This window comes from Rhodnius prolixus, unplaced genomic scaffold (assembly GCF_049639745.1).
Source record: "Rhodnius prolixus isolate KJV_2025 unplaced genomic scaffold, Rpr scaffold_34, whole genome shotgun sequence".
Classification (NCBI taxonomy): domain Eukaryota; kingdom Metazoa; phylum Arthropoda; class Insecta; order Hemiptera; family Reduviidae; genus Rhodnius; species Rhodnius prolixus.
This window is the reverse complement of record NW_027411619.1, coordinates 217,380-241,117: the sequence shown is the minus strand read 5'-3', so window position 1 is coordinate 241,117 and position 23,738 is coordinate 217,380. Positions and strand designations below refer to the sequence as shown.

General features: G+C 37.0%; 2 protein-coding genes across 2 annotated transcripts in view; one reads left to right on the top strand and one right to left on the bottom strand.

Moving 5' to 3' along the window:
• Positions 1–23,738, top strand: part of LOC141457603 (uncharacterized) — a gene marked incomplete at its 3' end in the record, with an annotated part of 667,626 nt that overhangs the window by 612,135 nt on the left and 31,753 nt on the right. The gene's annotated exons all lie outside the window — the stretch shown is intronic.
• On the bottom strand, positions 1,368–2,300 carry LOC141457614 (matrix metalloproteinase-17-like). The gene has a single exon (XM_074134819.1). The coding sequence runs from the start codon at positions 2,298–2,300 to the stop codon at positions 1,368–1,370; it is 933 nt and encodes a 310-aa protein (XP_073990920.1).

Sequence of the window (23,738 nt, the reverse complement as noted above, 5' to 3'; positions counted from 1 at the left end):
ATTTATTAGATCATTTATGCTGTAACAAACATCCTGATATTATAAGTTTTATCACATGTGAGTAAGATAAAATAAAAAAAATACATCCTGTTATAATCACTTATCACAGGGGTGAGCAACCTTGTTAATCAATGGGCCAATTTAAATTTAAATTTTTTTTTGCGGGCCGCACATAGATTAACTCTTACTAATAATTTACGAAACGTCCGTATTGCATGTTTGAACAAGTCACCGACAAATGTGTATCTCGTCACAAAAAAATCGCGCAGACGCGGCGCGTTCGTATTGCATGTTTAAAAACGTCGTCGACAAGTAACTCGCCATAAAAAAACATTTCGGTTTAGTATGTACTACCATTTCATTATAATTAATTTTATAACAATATATTGATGGGAGAAAGTCGATAAAATAAATTCAATTTTAGAAATGCTTGGCGGGCCGCGTGTTGCTCATCCCTGACTTATCACATACGTGTAAGATAACATTTGAAAAAAACATCCTGTTACTTATCACGCTTGATTAGATAGCAAACATCCTGTTATTGCAATTTATAATCACAATTGTTTAGGATAACATTTAATATAAAATTATTTATCACACCCGATTAAATTTATTTAAAATAACAAAAAGTAAACACTCACACATCCGACAACACACTCTAGACCGTATGTACTTGTTTTCTGTGCAAATGGTTTATTGGTTTCCCTTTCTATATAGATGTCAGCCAAAGTTGTATTCATCTGGTTGCACAATTAATCACCACAAACGACGTATTGGAGAATCCTTTAGCGCTCACCACTCCATAGTTCTCCTTAATGTATCAAGGATCAGACGTATGTCTTTTATTCTGAGAATATTCAATATCATGTGCTTTACACGCGTCATCTAACGAATTTGATGTACCAAATACATAGAATCTTTATCCAACCTGCGAGATTGTCTGTGTTAACACTGCTTCCTCCCACTTATTCCTCAACGTCTAATTGTAGATTCAGGGTTAATTTATTCAAAAGGTGTTGAAGTTGATTTAAAATGGTGTTTTGATTGCAGACAATATTGAATAAAACTGAGGGGTCCTCTATTGTATCAGTAACGCTATCGATATATTCATTAAAACTATAAAATAAATCGATAGATTTAAAATATATACGCCCGTTCGTATGACGGAAGGCGGTTTCAACCTTACGAGGTACGCCGAGGAAAATATGCGATACGTCACCGATAAAGCTGCTAGTTAAATCGCATTCATTAAATTTCTTAATAAAAGATTTATTGTAGATTATGTAAGAGCTTCCTGTATTTGAATGGAAAATTGCGTTAACGGAAACATCAACACCTCCAGGTATCAACAGTGACTGAATGTCCCTTTAATAGGTAAGCTGAAGGTGAGGATAGGTAAATATGTAAATATGGTAGTTAGCAATCATAACAATATAAATGTTTGGCCGTTGATAAATGTCAGATACATGGGTAAAATTTGCCGGTAGAAATCTTAACCATCTGTTTATCATCTTTGGTCGCGTGTAATCACGTTGTAAACGTATCGATTCTTGTAAAGGAATTATCCAAACATAATTGTTATAAAATAAATACAGACGTTTATGAGCCACCAAAAATGCCTCAATGTGTTTCAAATAATAACATACGTCCATAAATGGCTGATTAGTTGGAGGGAAAGACCTTTTTGTGGTTGCAGGTGTTGTTGTGGTTGTTGATGTTGTTGTTGTGGTTGTAGTGGATTTTGTAGGCGTGGTTGAAGGAGGAGGCTTCGGGGGTGGCCCATACAACATTTGTATCGCGCGTATTTCTTCTTCATATAGGTCTAATTCATCAAATGAGGACACAGGTGGAAAGTTATAAGAAGAGAACATAATACTTCGAGCATCCGCTGTATGACTTAGCCCCAGCCCGAGGCCTACTTCGTGAACCAACACCCAAAAAAGCGACGTGTCATCATTTATCGTAGAGGGGAGGGTTAACGTATCATGCCATGTTATCGCATCAATTAAAAGGATTTCTACTGCTTCCTTATCTGTACTAGGATACTCAGCATGTGCTAATATACTGCTTCCATCAACAAAAGGTGAATAACAGTAGGTGGATTTATTTGTAAAACATAGATGTTTCCCTCGGACAAAAGCAATAGAGATATTTGGTGAATTATGTGATCGTATGAAGTTTAAGTTTGCATGTTTTGACCAAGTGGAAAACGCTCGTTCTGCTACTGGAGAAAACTGTGGCGGATATATGTACCATGTTATATTATTTTTACCCCATTTAGTTGTACTAGAACCCACCATAAAAGGGGTAATTATCCTCAACACCACACCTTCGTGACTTAATTACTTTTAACGTTTGTGGATTTTCCATACCATCTGTGGGTAAATTATACTTCTCTTGTAATATTATAACAGCATCTTTAATCGCTGCTTCGCTAGTATTGTCTCCATTTTTTAAGTAACCATTATACCGTCCACGACACCTAATTGGTAGTTGACGTTAAGCCCCGCCTGAAAAAATAGGCGATTACTTTACTTACTACCTTTGTAAATAATTAATTGTAGACAAATTGTAACCAGATGAAAAATGAAATATCAAAGACGGCATGTTTGACTCGCCCACTCACGATGGTGTTATGAACTGGCCGGTGATAACATCAGCCCACACATTTGTATAAACGAGTCTGTTATCACTGGCGCCTGTATGTCTGTTGCTTCTTTATTTACATTTTAATGACGTTTCCGTCGCTCAGTTCGTTACGCTAAACATTCCATTATTTCGATTACCATCGTCCTCAGGTGCATTATGAACAACAACATAGACACATTTCAGGTAAGTAATTAAAAGTAGTACAATTAAATGGTAAAATAATAAGCAAAAGTGAATGGTGTTCCATGTCTAATTTTTGGAAACAGATCAACTGCTTTTATCTTTAGATTTGAAACGAGAGGTGCTTTAACGTTGAGTAACTTTGAATATTCTTGTAGATTAACTAATAATGTTTGTTGCATAATGCATAATGATAATTTAATTCCTATAGTAAAAGTTGTTGATAACTCAGCTTCATTAAAACTTAAAAGCCTTAAAGCACTTACCTCTTATATGATTGAGCATAAATCCTGCATTGTCTAATGTTATGATGTGATCAAAACCTTCATGAAATTTGAAAAGAAAATGATCTCAAGTGTCACTATTCCAGATGAAAGCTGCATATTTATGCTATGTTTTACTTTGGGTATTCCACCTAAGTACCATCATTAAAAACATTTTTTTGTTCATAAGGAATAAAAAATCATGTCTTTTTATGACACCCAGAGAGAGAGAAACATTTTAATGCAAATATTTGCAAAACAAAGGGCATAAATAATATCTATTTGCAAAGTTACGTCTGCTTTACAGATTTTTTAAAATTTGGAATAAGCTATTCTATCATTATAACCTGATAAGGTGTTAAATCGGAACCGTAACTACCACTGGAGAGATCTTTTTAAAGAATGATTATAGTTGCGGTCCCCAAACCATCCTCAATAACCATTTTTTTGAGAAAGCGTTTTGAATAAAATAGGAAGGTATTTGTACGTAAATAGCAAAATTAAACTGCGATTTCAGTACTTCCTTTTAAGAAGAGCAAGAAAAATAAACTGCGATTACAGTACTTCTCCCTAAAAGGCAAAGATTTTGAATCGAACGACAATTCATTGATGTAAATCGGTTCACTCATTGATAATTTTAACGATTGCAGTACTTCCTCTTAGTAGGTGTAAGAGCATGATGGCACTTCACAGCCACGTAGAGGAGCTTTAACCACTTATTTGAGCTAAATTTTATCAAAATCGGACTAAGCTTTGTAGAAATATTGGTAATAATAGTTTTAGAAAGGGCCTTATTTGGGTGGGGCGAACTCCCCTCCTTATGAGGCATAGCGTCGAGACTTTTAAAGTACAAATCTGTACAAAATTTCGATTCGAATGACACTTCATTCATGAAAATCGGTTCACGTGTCGATAATTTGAAACGATTGCTATACTTCCCCTTAACAAGTGTAAGAGCAGATCGTCGCTTTATTGTTAGGTAGGGGAGCCCTAACCCTATCATCCTACCAAATTTTATCAAAATCGGGCCAAGATTTACAGAGTAATTAGTAATAATAATTTTGGAGGGGGCCTTACATAAAGGGGGCTAACTCCTCTCCCATTCGATGTACAGGGCCGAGACCCCCAAAAGGCACATCTACATAAAATTCCGAATCGAATGACACCTCATTCATGAAAATCGGTTCACGCGTTTAGGCGCTACGTTGTTTACAAAAAAGGTAACAAGAACAAGAACAACAACAACAACAACAACAACAAGAACAAGAACATTTTTTGAAAAAGCCGTTTTTGCTCATTTTCGGCAACTTTTTTCTCGAAACCTATTAGATCTGGGTGGTTGCAAAAAAATTACAGTTATAAAGGATGGTTTGGAGTAAGATTTAAAGAAAATTTGGGAATTTTATCTTTTATAGAAAAATAGAAAAAAATTGTCAAAGTTGGGTGTTTTTCAACGTTACACTTTTTCGTGCAGTTTTTGATGGTCAACCCTTATACAACTGTCCTACCTAACCAGTGTTATGTCCCTGACATGCACTAGTGCAATATGTCCATAAATTAGCATTCCTTTGCAGGCTCATGTGAACTGTAACAAAAATACACACAAATTTGTTAATTATTTCAAATTTTATTATTAAGTAAGTAGAAATACATACACAATTGGTATTATAGAAACGTGTAATATTTTTTTTAAGAAAACCTCTTATCATATGCCCCCTCCTCATAACGAGGGCGGTGTTGGATCGCATCGATACTATGAAAAAAAACAAACACATAATTAGGAAACGATGCAAACAAACATAATTTAGCTTTATCATTAATTAAAACAAAAACTCACATTAGTGGAGGTTAACCTCTCACTAAGCGCTCCTCATGTTGAGGGGGACAACGGATTCTTATTTACACTAAAAAAGAACACACAATTAGGAAAACGTTGCAAACAAAGCTTAATCATTAAATAAAAAAGAAAAACTCACATTAGTGGGGTTTAACCTCTCCAGTCTCCACTATATACCCTACTCATGTTGAGGGGGTCAACGGATTCTTATTTACACTAAACAAGAACACACAATTAGGAAAACGATGCAAACAAAGCTTAATCATTAAATAAAAAACGAAAACTCACATTAGTGGGGTCAACCGCGACCCACACTGCGGACACCTCATGGGACGCACCCAGGTGGCTGGCACACATATGAGTGCTTTGCACCCATTACATGTGTACTGAAAACAAAGCCTTGTTTCCTAAATAATGTTTATTTTGGTGGAACATAATATGAAAGCTACTTACAAATGCCTGAGGCGTCGTTGTGTCCATGTTTGTACTAACATCCTACCAGGCTTGCTTTTTATAGCTAACCCTTACCGTTGTATGAACTTCCGTTTTTCACCCACACTAACCCCACTGCTACACAGAACACACATCATATAACCAAATATGGCAATGTTCGAGTTATTTCCGGTTCTGATGTCAATTTCTTTATTAACTCCAGAAATTTGTGTTTTGAGAAGGTTTTGTGTTTGGAATAACCTGTTGTCAGAACATCCCCAGTGGGTTAAAACCAGGGGTTAAAGAGTATTATGAATGGATCATGAAACCAAATAACATTCAGTTTTTGTAAGTATGGAAGATGGACCCATCCTGAGGGGTTAAATAAAAACATGATTACATACAGTTTTTAAATTTTATGTATAGAAGATGGAAAATGAAAAACATTCATTTCATAGTGTTTTTTCGTATTAAGTATGGAAGATGGACACATCCAGGGTTAAACATCACCCCTGTTGATTTTATACTGTTGACTAAAAATATGTTTAGGATGGTTGCTTTGTAGTTAAAAGAAACTCACTTTTTTTGGGGGTAATAATTATATATAACGACGCCTTTTTCCTCTACTAGCTCTCTGATGGTGTTGTTGCGGAGGCGAGGAAGACGACGACGCTGACTGCGCTGAATCTTGAACCGGAGTCGGCGATTCTTGAACCGGAGGCGCTGATTCTTGAACCGGAGTCGGGGTCTGCAATGAATCTTGAACCAGAGGCGCTGAATCTTGAACCGGAGTCGGTGTCTGCGGGGAATCTTGAACCGGAGTCGGTGATTGCGGTGATTCTTGAACCGGAGGCGCTGAATCTTGAACCGGAGTCGATGTCTGCGGTGAATCTTGAACCGGAGTCGGTGATTGCGGTGATTCTTGAACCGGAGTCGGCGATTCATAAACCGGAGTCGGCGATTCTTGAAACGGAGGCGCGGATTCTTGAACCGGAGTCGGTGTCTGCGGTGAATCTTGAACCGAAGGCGCTGAATCTTGAACCGGGGGCGCTGAATCTTGAACCGGAGTCGGTGTCTGAGGTGAATCTTGAACCGGAGTCGGTGTCTGAGGTGAATCTTGAACCGGAGTCGGTTTGCGGTGATTCTTGAACTGGAGGCGCTGAATCTTGAACCGAAGTCGGTGTCTGTGCTGATGCAGCAAACGAAAGCTGCGGCGTAGACGGGGGTGTTGGCGAGATGTAGGGCATTTGCCCCTGTGAAAAACATAGGATCATAATTCCCAAACAACTAGGTCAGATGGTAAATTATATATACGTACATATTCGTCATCCATCCTTACTGGGTACAGGAAGTGCCCGCAGTGAGGGCACCTAGTAGACCCCCTCCTGTTGTTCACAACAAGTCTGCTGCACCACACGCTTATGTACTAACCAACAAACAAAAACCTATGGGTGTCAAATATTCCCAAATACATAATCATAATAAATAAGATAAATGTACTTACAGCGTAAAACATAGGCATCATTTTAGGTATTACATTAGTCGGAGAAAATAAAAGTAGTGATAATAAGCCGATTCTGCAGCCTTTATTTGGGCATGTTTTTTCCAAACTTTACCCGAGCTGGAAAACCAGCCCCCAGGAGGGTGGACCCCCGCCTCGCGGTGCTCACAAGGGAGTGCTTACCCCCAGGATGTGAGAGAGAGGATCACCTAAGGGTGCTCTCAGGGGGCTGCGTGAGATCACTTTTAACATATGTTCGACAAAGGTTATGTATAACCTAATGTAACCACAACATATATGAGGTTGCTATCAACTAACAAGTTACCAAGGTCATCCTTTTCAGACTTTTAGGGCAAGGTTATAACCTTTTTTTTGTGTATTTCACACACACACATTGCTATGCTTCCATCGATGCTACTTGGAGGATTTTTTTTTCTTTTTGTGTTAACAGATTATAGGTTATGGATAACCTCTTAGAGTAAGACCAAATGAGATGAAATCACTTTTAACGCATTACTAGCAGAATTGTAAGGTTATGGATACCCTAATTTAACCTCGTCATATAGGTAATGAAAAGTATTTAAGCAGTTTTTTTAACGGAAATACCTATGAAAAGTATTTAAGCGGTGTTTGTATCCTGCCGTTATGGGCGGGGGGCTCTGTTCGAGGCCACCGGCCGTGGGCGCGTCGCGCCTGGGGGGTGGTGGGTCCGGGGACATGGCGTTCTCGGGGGCTGGGCGTCGGGCCGGTTTTTTCCTTTTCTGTTATCGTTCCTTTCCTTCTTTGCCATTTCTTCTTTTTAAATAAATATAATGAAGAGCACAAATAAAAAAATTACGGTTAAAACGCAAGAAACAAATGTTGAGGCTACCCTAGCCCAAAAAAGTAGTAAGACGCTAAGTAGCGTAGACATGGGTAGAGATTTTCCGTCAACGAGTGATTACAGTCCTTTCCAGAAGAGTGCCAAAGTAAAAAGGACACCGCCTGCGAGTACACTGCTTAATTCTGAATTAAGCACTGATGGAAAAAATTCGTATTCGAGGGATTCAAGCCCTGAACCTTCCCCACGGAGACGGGAACCACGGTTTGTCTCACCGGCAATTTCCGGTGTGCTGGCGGGCGGCCCGGTTGGGTCTCCGGAGCAGGCGGATATGGAGGATGCGTGCAGAAGGGTTGATGAAGAATTGAAGCGCATGCGCGGAGTCATTGCGAAGATGAAAGGGGCGGCAAGCCGGCAACGCAATATGAGTACGGACGTCAAGGATGGCTTGTTGGAAATTGAGGAGTCGGTCGAGGTCGTCCAGGCCCTTAGAGGTTTCTGGAGTGTTGCTTTGCAACGTTTGGTCCGTTTGTCGCAAGCCAAGCTAGACAAGCCTAAATCGAAAGATATCGTGTCCGTGTCGACACAGACACCGTTGGCAGACAAAGGGTTAATTGCTACACAAAATATGAGGGTAGCAAGGAAAGTTGAGGTTGAAGTGCCCCTGGTCGATTTGGGAGAGAACACGACTCCAAATGAATGGGTCGAAGTACGCCCTAAGAGAGTCCGGGCCCCTCGGAAGGGTGGGGTGAGGGAGGAGGAAAATAGGATGGAGGAGGCTGGTTTGTCCGGGGAAGTGGGAAAGATCCCCGAGAGAGCTAATCCAAGGACGAAGAGGAACAGGAGAGAGAAAGGACCGCCGAGAACGCGCCCGGACGCGGTGCTAATTAAGCCTGCAGAGGGCAAATCATATGCGGAAGTGTTGAAAGAATTAAGAGAACGAATAAAACCGGAGGATGTTGGTGCTGAGGTTAGTCGCATCAGACAGACTAGGGCAGGAGATATCCTGGTAGAACTAGGTGCCGAAACTAAAGATAAGGTAGCTTTCGGGGCAGCCCTTAATGCTGTACTCCAGGAAAAGGCAACGGCTACTTGTCTGGAACCTAGAACCACAGTAGAAATACGGGACTTGGATGCCCTTGCAGATGAAGAAGAGATTAGGCACGCAGTTGAGCAGCAGGTAGGCGGAAATCCAGGCGATCTTAGAATTCACCTGACGAAGGCGAGTAGTAGAGGTCTGAAGGCGGCGATTGTCCAGCTCAGTGTAAGAATAGCGGACAAACTGGAAAAAGAAGGCACACTTCGGGTAGGCTGGGTAAGGTGTCGAGTGAGAAGAAGAATCACAGTCTTGAAATGCTTTAAATGCTTGTCATACGGTCATATGTCGGCAGCTTGTGCGGGGCCGGACCGCAGCAATTTATGTTATAAATGTGGTAATGAAGGGCATTTGGCTGCCGTTTGTACGGCAGATATTAGTTGCATGCTGTGTCGTAATAGGGGTTTGGAGAATAAAAAGTGCCAGCACCTACTAGGTTCAGGTGACTGTACTGTGTTTCGGCAAGCATTAGAACAAGCTAAGAAGAAATTTGCAATAGTATGAGAATCCTTCAAGGGAATCTCCATAGGAGTAGGTTAGCTGATTCGCTTTTGGATCAGCTGGTTGCTGAGAACGAAGCAGACATATTACTTCTTTGTGAGCAGTATAGAGTTAGGGACACCGGTCTTTGGTATAACGATTTGTCAGGCACAGCCGCAATTTGGATTCCTAATCAGGGGAGTTTTCCAATTGAGTCGGTGGGTAGAGATAACGGATACGTGTGGGCGCGGAGTCGGAATATCACCTTTATTAGCTGCTATTTCACTCCTAATGAGAGCGTACATGAATTCAGGAGGAAGTTAAACTCCTTGGAGGATGATATCCGAGAGATGACTGGCCAAATCATTGTGGTCGGCGACTTTAATGCTAGGGCGGTAGACTGGGGTATGCCTGAGACGGATATGAGGGGTAGAAATATTCTCGAAATGATAGCCAGAACGAGACTGGTTGTGCTTAATAAAGGGAACGTGTCTACATTTAGGCGTCCGGGTTATTTAGAAACAATTCCTGATATCTCCTTAGCTTCGGAGAATCTGGCATCTTCTGTTGAAAATTGGAGGGTTATTGAAGAAATTACTGGGAGCGACCACCAATATATCACGTTTAGAATAACACAAAGTGTGGATAGGATATGGAAGCCAAAGGATAGTGTAGGCTGGAATCTAGATAAGATACATGAAGAGGTTTTCTGGAAGGCGATTGAGGACGGGATGACAGAAAGCAATCCGGTTAGTGAGGAGGGTAGAGTTGGAGCTGAGGCAGTGGTTACCTTAGGCATGAACATTATCTCGGAGGCGTGTAACCAATCAATGCCCAGGAGAGTTTGTTGGAGAGGGAGGCGGCCAGCCTATTGGTGGAACTCGCGAATTGCGGATCTCCGTAGGGATTGTATTAAGAAGAGGAGGAGGGTTCAACGAGCAAGAAGAAGGCCGACAGCCGCATGCCGTGCAGCTGAATATAGAGAGGCGAAACACGAGCTGCGGAAGGCAATTTACCTGAGCAAAAAACGCTGTTGGGATTCTCTCGTAGCGGAAGTAGACCGAGATCCTTGGGGTTTAGGTTACAAAATCGTAACTCAAAAGATTGCCGGCTTGAAGAAGCAAGCGGTCTTGGATGCGGAGGCTATGGAAGGGATTGTAAAGGGTCTTTTCCCCACACACCCCGAAAGACCAGAGAGATTATTTGAAGCTCCTATGAATATCCCGTTTTTTACGGAAGAAGAAGTCCAGGATGCAGCGGTTACTTTGAAAACCAAGAAGGCCCCAGGCCCGGACGGCATACCCAATGAAGTTGTAGCAATGATAGCACGAGGAAAACCAGACATATTGTTACAAATGTTTAATGCATGTTTAAAATCCGGCATATTTAGTTATAGGTGGAAGATTGCCCGGCTAGTTCTAATTAGCAAAGGCAAGGGAGGTTCACTCCCCTCGTCATTCCGTCCGCTATGCATGCTGGATACGGTAGGGAAGCTCTTTGAAAAACTTATTAAGCTAAGGCTTACGGAAGAAATTTGGGAAGCAGGCGGTCTATCACCCAGGCAGTATGGCTTTAGACCAGCTAGGTCTACACTGCAAGCAGTAGAGGAGGTTGTAAGGGCGGTTCAAAGAGCAGAAAGTCGTAGTCAACGTACGCGGAAGATAGTATTGCTAGTCACGCTAGATGTCAAGAACGCGTTTAATTCCCTCAAGTGGTCCGACGCCCTGCAGGCACTTGAGAGAAATTTCCATATTTCGCCATATTTATTGAGGGTTCTCGACGACTACTTCAGAGATAGGTCGCTAGTCTATCAAACAGAGGCAGGTCCTAAAATCATGACTGTCACAGCGGGAGTTGCGCAGGGGTCGATTCTAGGCCCCGATATCTGGAACGTCACTTACGACGGATTACTGCGGTTAGAAATGCCTGAAGATACGGCATTAATCGCTTACGCTGATGATGTCGCAGCGCTGATATCGGTGCGTAATTTAGAAAAAGCGCAAACTAAGTTACACCAGGTTATGCGAAGAGTGAATGGTTGGATGGTGGAACATGGACTGGAGTTAGCTTTGGCTAAGACGGAGGTCGTCATATTGACAAAGAGAAGGATCAACCCGTGCATCCCGTTCTATGTTGGTAGGGAAGTGGTGTCTTCGGCTAGAGCGGTTAAGAACTTGGGTGTAACCATGGACGTTAAGCTCAGCTTTGGAAGACATATCCAAGAGGCTGCCGATAAAGCTGCGAGTGCAGTAGCGCGTCTGTCAAGGTTGATGACTAACGTGCGAGGTCCCAGGGCGAGTACTCGCAAAATATTGATGAGTGTTTCCCACTCTGTGATGTTGTACGGCGCAGAGATTTGGGCAGGAGCCTTGCGAAAGAAAATGTATAGAAAAAGGCTCGCGCGGGTGCAGAGACTCGGCGCACTCCGGATTGCCTCTGCTTACCGCACCGTGTCGGAGCCGGCCGTCTTGGTAATAGCCGGGGTTATACCTATAGCCCTCCTAGCTCGGGAGCGTGCAAGAATCTATGCTAGACGGGGCGAGAATAATCGCGTGGATATAGCTAGGGAAGAGCGAGAGCGTACCATGGCAGCGTGGCAGGAAGAGTGGGATGCGGAGCACCGAGGCCGCTGGACCGCTATCTTGATTCCAAACATCGAAAGCTGGGTTGGTAGAAGCCATGGTGAGGTAAATTATCCCTTGACCCAAGTCCTTTCTGGACACGGATTCTTCAGAGATTATCTGAAAAAGGTAGGTAAAGAAGAGGTATCGGCCTGCTTGTATTGCCAAGCTCCACGCGACGATGCTCGGCACACGGTTTTTGAATGTGAAAGGTGGGCTCGACCCAGAAGTAACCTTGAGCAGGAGGTTGGGGAACTGGTGCCTGGAAGATTTGTCCAGACTCTGTTGAGTAGTCGAAACAACTGGACAAAGGTTACTTCCTTTGTCCGGGAGATAATGTTTACTAAACGTGCAGAGGTGAATATGGGAGAAGGGGCCCGTTAGGGCTAGGTTAAGGAGCCTAGCCTGATGCAGTGCTGAGAAAGCGAATCCAGGCTAGGCTCAGGTGTATGGGGGGGGGGGTTTAGCCGGTAGGCATATTTATATGGAGTCCGGCACATTGATGTGCGTAAGTAGCATTTCCCCCCTCTTTAAAAAAAAAAAAAAAAAAAAAAAAAAAAAATCCTCTCAAATAAACGGAAGTCTGCCAAACAAGTATTTAAGCCTTGTTTTTCATTGAAATCTCGATAGAGAGAGGAGGATTAGTGTAAACACATGTTTAGCGTATTGTGAAACCGACGTAAACGGTGATAAAATGAAAACAAAAGAAAAAATATTGCAAGCGCCAGCGATAACAAACAAGCGAGTGCAGATGTGCTCTTACCACAGGATGTTGTGCGCGTGTGAGGCGTCGCTGTATCTACGTTCCAATTTAATTACAATTAGATTATTTTGCGTATATATTTTTTAATTAATTTAAGTTCTCACACAAAACGGAAATACCTATGAAAAGTACTTAAGCAGTGTTTTTATCTAACCACATAAACGGAAATACCTCTGAAAAGTAATTAAGCAATGTTTTTATGTTGTCACCCAAACCAGAAATACCTCTGAAAAAGTATTTATGCCGTGTTTTTATCTACTCACACAAACCGGAAATACCTTTGACAAGTATTTAAGCCGAGTTTTTATCTACTCACACAAACCGGAAATACCTATGAAAAGTATTTAAGCCGTGTTTTTATCTTCTCACACAAGCGAAAATACCTCTGAAAATATTATAAACAAGTATTGAAGCTGTGTTTTTATCTACTCACACAAGCGGAAATACCTCTGAAAAGTATTTAAGTCATGTTTTTATGTTCTCACACAAACCGGAAATACCTTTGACAAGTATTTAAGCCGAGTTTTTATCTAACCACACAAACCGGAAATACCTCTGAAAAGTATTTAGGCCATGTTTTTATGTTCTCATACAAACGGAAGTCCATCAAACATGTATTCTTAGCCGTGTTTTTATCTTCTCACACAAACGGAAATACCTCTGAAAATTACATAAACAAGAATTTAAGCAGTGTTTTTATCTTCACAAATAAACGGAAATTAAATATTTAGTAAGATAGGACTATACGAGTCTAGTAAGTGACAACATGGTTAAATATGAGTCTAAGGTACACCTATATAAAGTTACATACATGGTTAAATATGAGTGTAAGATAGACCAATATGTCTATTTAGTTACATACATGGTTGAATATGAGTGTAAGGTAGACCTATATAAGTCTAGTAAGTTACCTACAGGGCGGTTGAATATGAGGGTAAAATAGACCTATATAAGTTTAGTTAGTAACCTACATAGTTAAATATGAGTGTAAGGTAGACCGATATAGGTCTAGTTAGTTACCTACATGGTTGAATATGAGTGTAAGGTAGACCTATATAAAGTTACATACATGGTTAAATATGAGTGTAAGAATATGTCTATTTAGTTACATACATGGTTAATTATAAGTATAAGATAGTCCTATATAAGTCTAGTTAGTTACCTACATGGTCGAATATGAGTGTAAGATTGACCTATATAAGTCTATTTAGTTACATACATGGTTAAATATGAGTGTAAAGGTAGTCCTTCATAAGTCTAGTTAGTTACCTACATGGTTAAATATGAGTGTAAGGTAGACCTATATAAGTCTAGTTAGTTACCTACATGGTTAATATTGGTGTAAGGTTGACCTATATATAAGTCTATTTAGGTACATACATGGTGGTTGAATATGAGGGTAGGGTAGACCTATTATATGTCTAGTTAGTTACCTATAAGGCTAAATGTGGGAGTAAGATTGACCTATGTAAGTCTAGTTAGTAACCTACATGGTTAAATATAAATGTAAGGTATTCCTCTGTAAGTCTAGGTAGTTACCAACATAAGTTAAATATGAGTGTAAGGTAGACCTATATATTTATGCAAAGCCACGCCCACCCCCGCCAGCAACATCCATATGGAGGGGGTTTAAGTCGCGCCCAGGGGTTGACCCAGGGGATGGGCGTGGCTTTGCATCATGTGCAATACAGCTGGCAATTTGGTAATGGAGTTGGTAACTATTTAGACTTATAAAGTAATGTCTTAACACTCATATTTAAATATGGATTTAACTAAATTTTATTGGTCTTCCTTAGACTCAAATTTAATGGTTAAATTTTTCATAGGACTACCTAACAGACATATTTAGCTATGAGGACGGCTCACTAGACTTAAGTAGGACTTAACTCATCTTAATATTTACATTGAACCATGTTGCCGCCTCTCTAGACATATGTATATAGGTCAACATTGCACTCATATTTATCCATGTTGGCGATTCTCAAGACATATAGGTTAATCTTACACTCATATTTGACTATGTTGCCAACTTACTAGACTTTTATCACACTATTTTTCGCTCATATGTAACTTATGTTGCTAACTAACTTGGCTTATAGAGGAATACCTTTCATTCATATTTAACCATGTAGGTAAGTAACTAGACTTATATAGGTCTATATTACACTCATATTCAACCATGTAGGTAACTAACTATGCTTATATAGGTCATTCTTAATCCCATATTTAACCATGTAGGTAACTAAGTAGACTTATATAGGTCTACCTTACACTCATATTCAACCATGTAGGTAACTAACTAGACATACGAGGGTCGTTTGAAAAGTCCGTGCAAAGTCAGAGAGATAGCACTACTGGCGTGTATTGAGGTTATGTTTAGTTAGTAGCATCTCTTGGAAGAACACACACCAAGTTTCAGCCAGATCGGTCTATTTCTTTGTGTTTGGCATTCGTTTGAATCGAGGAAGTCGAGTGATTTTCAAAAAATGGACGAAAAAGAATTTCGTGTGTTGATTAAACACTACATTATGAATCAGATGGATGGGTTATGGGCTGGAGGAAAGCGAATGCTGAGCTCGAAAAGAAGAATTTACAGCCAACATTAAAGGGTTTTAAAGCTCCACCTCCGGGTGGAGGTGGGTCAGTTATGGTTTGGGGCTGGATGTCCGCATCAGGATTTGGAGAATTAGTGTTTATTGATGGAATGTTGGACAAAATAGTTTATAGTAATATATTAAAAAATAATTTGGAAAAAGTGCCAAAAAATTGGGTATTTTAGGGTCTTTTAAATTCTACCAAGAGAACGACCCCAAACCTACGGCTTGGGTGATACGTAAGTGAGTGTTATATAATTGCCCAAAAGTTTTCCAAACCTCTCTGCAGACACCAGATCCTAATCCCATTGAACATTTATGGCAATATTTAGCTAGTCTTTAAGCAAACGAGTAATATCTAACAAAAATGAATTAAAACGATGTTTCCTGGAAGAATGGGGAAAAAACACCTCCTGAATTAACCAAAAAACTTGTTTCATCCATGCCTGATCGTTTGAGGGCTGTTTTAAGTCAAAAAGCAATTATTAAATTTTTACCAACTAAATATTAAATAGTATGAGATTTTAATATTGAACGTTTAAACACTAGCACTTCTGGTGTCCCAATATTTTTGAGAGCTTTATTTTACACTTTTTCAAAAAGTACTACCTAACAGTTTGGAATTTCATTGATTTATACTTATATATAATTTCTACAGATGTTGCTTATGTTATTTAAAAAAAAATAATAATACAAACTTTTGTATGTTGTTTTCATTTTCCTTTTAAATCATTTTGTAATAGGTGTCCCAATATTAATGGGAGTCACTGTATATATTTTCGTACCTCGGAGGGAAAAGGCACCATGTCACAAAAAGTAAATTTATTCATTAATATTTTTTAGAATTTATTAGATGTCACAGACCCTTATGCTGGCCACTTCATTCATTATATTTTTTTGTTATAAATATGATAAATCACATATACGTACATGCATGTTAAAGTAGAAAAAGACAGTTAGAGTCGGCTACTGTCTTGACTTCGTCTTACCGAAATATTCGTGAGCACAAATAACACACAGTTAATAACAAGAAGATTATTCAACAATATTTACTCACTTCTCAATTGGAATTTTAATTTAGTCCCCCTAATTTTACTTATAGTAAAATACTGGAATAATTAGCTGTCCTAAAAATAAGCATATCTTATTTATTTTATATTACATATATACAACTTTGTGGGATGAATACCTAGATTGAGAATGTAATTGAAGAAAACTATATTATTTGCGATAAAGCCAGATAATTATTACCTATTATTATAAACGTTTGACTACTTCATAAAATAACAATTACTTTAATCGAAGAATGAACTTAAACCGACGACTTTTATTTAAAAATAAAAATAAATAAATAAAATAAACAAAATCATTGATGTATGTTGGTGTAAGCTTTTTTTAAAAAAAAAAGGTTTTGAATTTTTTGCCTCATAATTTTTTTAATTTTTTATAACGTTTTCTTTTTAACCTGTAAATACCTTCCTATGTTATTAAAACTGTCCGGTAGGACAGTTGTATAAGGGTTGATCAACAAAAACTGCATGAAAAAGCGTTAGGTTTAATTTTTTTGCAACAACCCAGATCTGATAGGTTTCGAGAAAAAAGTTGCCGAAAATGAGCAAAAACGGCTTTTTCAAAAAATGTTCTTGTTCTTGTTCTTCTTCTTCTTGTTGTTGTGTTTTTTGTAAACAACGTAGCGCCTAAACGCGCGAACTGATTTTCATGAATGAGGTTTCATTCGATTCGGAATTTTATGTAGATGTGCCTTTTGGGGGTCTCGGCGCTGTACATCGAATGGGAGAGGAGTTAGCCCCCTTTATGTAAGGGCCCCTCTAAAATTATTATTACTAATTATTCTGTAAACCTTGGCCCGATTTTGATAAAATTTGGTAGGATGATAGGGTTAGGGCACCCCTACGCAACATTAAAGTAGCGATCAGCTCTTACTCTTGTTAAGGGGAAGTATAGCAATCGTTTCAAATTATCGACACGTGAACCGATTTTCATGAATGAAGTGTCATTCGAATCGAATTTTGTACAGTTTTGCACTTTTAAAGTCTCGACGCTGTGCCTCATAAGGAGGGGAGTTTGCCCGACCCAAGTAAGGCCCTATCTAAAACTATTATTACCAATATTTCCATAACGCTTAGTCCGATTTTGATAAAATTCAGCTCGAATAAGTGGTTAAAGCTCCTCTACTTTGCCGATTCTCTTGCTCCTACTAAGAGGAAGTACTGCAATCGTTTAAATTATCAATGATTGAACCGATTTAAATCAATGAATTGTCGTTCGATTAAAAAATCTTTGCCTCTTTGCCTTTTAGGGAGAATTACTGCAATCGTAGTTTGTTTTTCTTACTCCTCTTAAAAGGAAGTACTGAAATCGCAGTTTAATTTTGTTACTCAAGTACAAATACCTTCCTATTTTATTCAAAACGTTTTCTCAAAAAAAAAATTGTTATTGAGGATGGTTTGGGCACCGCAACTATAATCATTCCTTAAAAAGATCTCTCCAGTGGTAGTTACGGTTCCGACTTAACACCTTATCGGATTATAATGATAGAATTGCTTATTCCAAATTTTAAAAAAATCTGTAAAGCAGATATGTAACTTTGTAAAATAGACAAAAAGGAAAATCAGTCCAAAAGGTACAAAAATCTCCTTAACAAAAACTTACAGTTTAAAAAGTTAAGTATAAGGGTTGATTGAACGCCAAAAGGTACACAAATCAGCAAGTACCCAAAATTTCATTTATACTTCATTGATATTATTTAAGTAATTTTACTGCATTAATTTTCATTCATATTTTTTAAAATTTATTAGATGTCACAGACCCTTATGCTGGCCAGTTCATTCATTATATTTTTTTGTTATAATTTTGATAAAATGTATAATATATCTTCGTTATTAAATAGGTACTTTATTTTAGATTTATTCCAAATTATTCTTCTGATTTATCTTTAATATGCCCTTTATTTTGAGCAGACACATATACATGCATGTTAAAGTAGAAAAAGACTAAGAGTCGGCTACTGTTTAAATTAGAATCAATATTTTTGGATTTAAAACAATATTTCTTTCTTGAATTCGTCTTACCGAAATATTCGTGAGCACAAATAACACACAGTTAATAACAAGTAGATTATTCAACAACAATTATTCATTTCTCAATTGTAATTTAATTTAGTCCCCCTAATTTTACTTACAGTTAAATACTGGAATAATTAGCTGTCCTAAAAATAAGCATATCTTATTTTTTTAATATTACACATATACAACATTGTGGAAAGAATATCTAGATTGAGAATGTAATTGAAGAAAACTATATTATTTGCGATAAAGCCAGATAATTATTACCTATTATTATAAACGTTTGACTACTTCATAAAATAACAATTACTTTAATCGAAGAATGAACTTAAACCGACGATTTTTATTGAAATATAAAAATTAATAAATAAAATAAACAAAATCATTGATGTATGTTGGTGTAAGCATTTTTTAAAAAAGGTTTTGAATTTTTTAGACTCATAATTTTTTTTTATTTTTTATAACGTTTTTCTTTTTAACTGTTATTAATAGTTTGATTATTATAAATAACTAGATATTACAGTCAATCTACAGTGCTACTTGAACAAATATTTTGTAGATGAAAATGGCCAGCATAAGGGTCTGTGACATCTAATAAATTTTAAAAAATATGAATGAAAATTAATGCAGTAAAATTACTTAAATAATATCAATGAAGTATAAATGAAATTTTGAGTACTTGCTGATTTGTGTACCTTTTGGCGTTCAATCAACCCTTATACTTAACTTTTTAAACTGTAAGTTTTTGTTAAGGAGATAATAACTAGATATTACAGTCAATCTACAGTGCTACTTGAACAAATATTTTGTAGACGAAAATGACCAGCATAAAGTTAAAATGACCAGAAGCTAAAAAAGCTTCTGTGACATCTAATAAATTCTAAAAAATAACTTATTAATGAAAATTAATGCAGTAGAGTTGAGTTCTAGCTTTTGACCTGGAAGGTGCTGTTTTTATTCAGTCTCGTTTATTTAAAAATTTGGGTGTTTGAACTGTGTTTTTTATAGAAATTTTGTGTCTACTTTTTGTATAGAATTATGCTCTACAAAAAGTGTTAATTATTTGTGAAATTGTGTGAAAATAGCGGAAAAATTAATAGAAAATTCGTTTATTAATTCATAGAAAAATAGTAAGTACAGATTGACTGTAGTGGACTTTAGTTAGATAGTAAATAAGACAGTTTAAAAAGTGGGGACTGTTTCAAGGTCACATACGTATCTGTTCGTTGGCTGTTCATTTTAAATTTATCTGTCCGTCTGCTTGTTCATCTAATTAATATGGAAAAGGGTTCAGAAAAATCTGTTAATATAAATGATTTAATGGATCAATTAAGCAATTTCATAATGAGTTTTTAAGGAAAAATGAGGAAATTGTGAATAAAATAAAAGATACCGACGATAAAATAAATAAATTTATGGAAAATTTACAGCAAAATACTGATAAAATTATAGAGTTACAGAAGCGGTTTAAAAGCTACGAAGATGGTTATAGAAGGAAAAATTTACTTTTATTTAATTTCCCTGAAAAAAGTAATGAAAAAGTTCATGAATTGGAAAACGAAATAGAATCAGTTTTTCGTGACGTTTTGAAAACTACTGTTACTTTGAATGATATTGATGTGATTAGGAGAATAGGTAAGAATCAGGGGAAAAGACCTGTTTTAATTACTTTTCTGGCTTTACGAAGTAAATTCGCAGTATTGAGGGCTGTTAAAAATCTGAGAGGGACAAACCTAGTCATTTCTGAAGACTTCCCTATGGATGTGAGAGATGAAAGAAAAAATCTTTATCCGTTTTGGAAGGCGGCCAGAAAACTAAACAAACGAGCATACATGAAGTATAATAAGTTAGTTATTGAGGGTAAGGTATGGAATCTGAATGAGCTCGTCAATAAGTACGGAGAAGATGTCAGTCTCTCATCAGGAAGTGAGTTAGCAGATGATTCAGCAAGTACAGGACTGGAAAATTTATCTGATGGAACGCTAAGAAATTGGTTAACTGAAGGAAAATTAGTTAAGCGGAGGTCAAAGCAAAAGAAAAGAAAGGCAGAGGGATCACCAGGAAAACGGACGCTTTTTCGTCGAATCCAGGAATCTAAAACCTCAACATCAACTAAGGGAGCCGAACTGGCGACATGAAAATAATTCTGAACTAGGTAACAATTTTATAACAATTATCGCGTACAATATAGCGGGTCTGAAAAGTAAAGCAGATCTTTTTTTGTTCTTTAATTTACTTAGAAGTTATGATATAATTTTGTTATATGAAACCTTTCTGGAAGAAAATGATATAGCTAGGTATGAGTACTATTTTAAAGATTTTCACATACATGTTATTCCAGCAGTAAGGCAAACTATTTATGGTAGAGCAAAAGGCGATTCTATATATGGGTTTAAAAGGTAAAATAATATTGCAAAAATATGTAGTTTTATTCACTTAAATAATAATAGTATTAATTGTACAGTAATTAAAATAGAACAAAATGAAATAAATACTATTGTAATCCCAGTTTACATTAATTGCAACGATTGGTCAACTGATTTTGAAAATTTGAAAAATTTATTTTGTGATTTTCAATTGGATAGTAGTTGCATTGTAATGGGTGATTGCAATGTACGGATAGCGGATGCTCAGGTAATACAATCCGAATTAAATTGTTGTAATAATAACGTAAATAGAGTGCGTAGATCAAAAGATAAAATTTTAAATAGAAAAAGAAGAAAATGGTTAGAATTTTGTGAGGATATGGATCTAATAGTTTTGAATGGAAGGACAGAGGGTGATGGGGAGGGAGAATTAACCTTTCTAGGAGCCATGGGTTCGTCCGTAAACGATCTATGTTGTGTCAGTTTCTCAATTTTGCCTTTAATTGAAAATTTTGTAGTTTTGGACGAGGTATATTCTGATCACTGCCCTATTACTCTCAAAATTAATCTATACAATAAATCTGTAAATGAATTAGCAACTATTCCTCTTCTGCCTAAATTAATTTGGACTCAAAATGATAACTTAAAATATAAGGAGAGGTTGGATGATGAGTTAAATAAAACTGTCGATTTAGATGGGGACTCGCAGGAATCAATAATTACACTTTTGGATTGTATTAAGAGAGCGGCTTTCGTAACAAATAATACTTCTCATAAGCCTTTGTGTAAAAAACAGGATTGGTAAGACTGGAATTGTTTTGAAGAAAGAAAAAAATTGTTCCGTTTGCTTAAGGTATTCCGGAAAACTAATAGTATTGCAATAAAAAGAATGTATTTAGTTAGTCAAAATAATTATAAAAAATTGTGTAAATCTAAACAGCTGGATTACTATAATTCTATAACAGAAAAATTTGAAAACATTAAAGACTCTAAACAATATAGGGATGGAGTCAAAATATTTAAAAAACAAAATCATTTATATAACATTAATATAGATTTGGATCAATTTCATATCTTTTTTGAAAATTTATACAATCCTATAGCAACCGCGCCCGCTGTACTTTATGCAGAACCATATTTAACTGATGTTGATCTAGATGGAGATTTTACAATCCCAGAATTACATTTAGTCTTGAATAAAGCAAAAAATGGGAAGGCACCTGGCATAAACAGAATACCGTACGAATTTTTCAAGAACGCGTCTGAAAATTTTCTGAAAAGACTTGTGGGTACGTTTAATAAAATTTACGATTCAGGGAAAATTCCTCCAAATTTTAAAGATGCCATGATATTCCCTTTACATAAGAAAGGAGATTCAAGTCTAGTGTCAAACTACAGGGGTATCTCTTTTATTGACGTTGAAGCTAAGCTTTTTACCGGTTTATTGTTGAATCGAATAACTAATTGGCTTCTTAAGCATCAAATTATTTCTGAATTCCAAGCAGGGTTTAGAAAAACATATTCAACTATAGACAATATTTTTAGTCTGGTAAATGTGACAGAGTTAAAATTGGAAGAAAAAAGTACAAAAAAGGTTTATCTATTTTTTATTGATTTCAAATCTGCTTTTATTCTGTACCTAGACATTTGTTATTTTATAAATTAGCGATGATAGGTTTATCTTATAAATTTATTGGAATAATAAGAAATTTATATGATGGCACTCGTGCAGCGGTGTGGGGGTGAACAAGGTGTCTCGGATTTTTTCTCTACCCTTTCAGGTGTTAAACAAGGTTGTCTCCTCTCCCCAACACTCTTTTCAATTTATATAAATGATTTGCCTGACTTTCTGGAAGGTGGAGTGCTTTTAGGAGATCTCAACATTCGTATACTACTGTATGCGGATGATATTGTACTGATTACCGACAAGCCGGAGATTTTACAGCAAATGATTAATTCATTAAGTAGTTACTGCCAAGATTGGGATTTATGTGTGAATTTGGAAAAATCAAAAATTTTAATTTGCAGAAAGAAAGGCGGAAGATTAGCAAAGAATGAGCGGTGGTTTTTTGAAGGTCAAGAAATAGAAATCGTTAAAAAATATAAATACTTAGAAGTTCAGTTAACGCCTTCACTTTCCTTCGTTCCACATTTAAAAGAAAAATTAGGTGTAGCTAAATTTGGCCTGAATAGTACTTGGTCTAGATTGCTGTCTAATTCCAAAGTTCCACTAGATTGTAAATACAAATTATTTTATGCAACTTCGCGATGTGTATTATGTTATGCGGCACAGGTGTGGGGCTATAAAAAATATTAACATTCAGAAAGGCTTCAAAGATTTTTTGTCAAAAAGTTATTTCACCTCCCTCCTAATACTGCTAATTATGTATTAAATTTAGAATTAAATCTTTGTAGTATGTATGCTTACACTTTGCAATTACATTTTAAATATTTAATAAAGATAATGAAATTACCAGAGGGAAGGTTGCCTAAAATGATAGCTGAGATAGTTATTACGAGAAATACGTTATGGTATGAAACACTGAAAAATTTATGTACTCGTTTTGACATCCCTTTTATAAAACTTGATAATAATTCTGTGATTGCTTGGGAAGGAAAATTAAATGCAATAGTGAGTAAATTAGGGATAGAGAAAATGATAACTGCACAGTCAAAAGCAAGAAATGGTATCCACCATAAAGTCTATCCAAAATTGACTTACTATCCAGATTATTTTTCAAACAGGCAATTCGGCGACATAGAATTAATATTAAAAGCCAGAACGGAGACATTGTGTTTAAACTATCGACCTTTTAAACCTGATACCAGCCATTTATGTTCACTGTGCAACCTTAATCAAGTGGAGGATATAGTACACTTTGTTTCCGTATGTCCTATTTTAACTCCATACCGTTTAAAGTATTTTAATATAAAAAATCTTACTGAAAATGATTTGTATGTAATATTAAACGGTTGGAATTGGAATAATTTATGCAATTACTTAAAAGAGGCCTTACATTATAGAAGATTAATAATTAATGAATTTAATT

Excerpts from the sequence above, each read along its gene's own strand:
- LOC141457614 (XM_074134819.1), bottom strand. The coding sequence starts at position 2,300 with ATGGTGGGTTCTAGTACAACTAAATGGGGTAAAAATAATATAACATGG.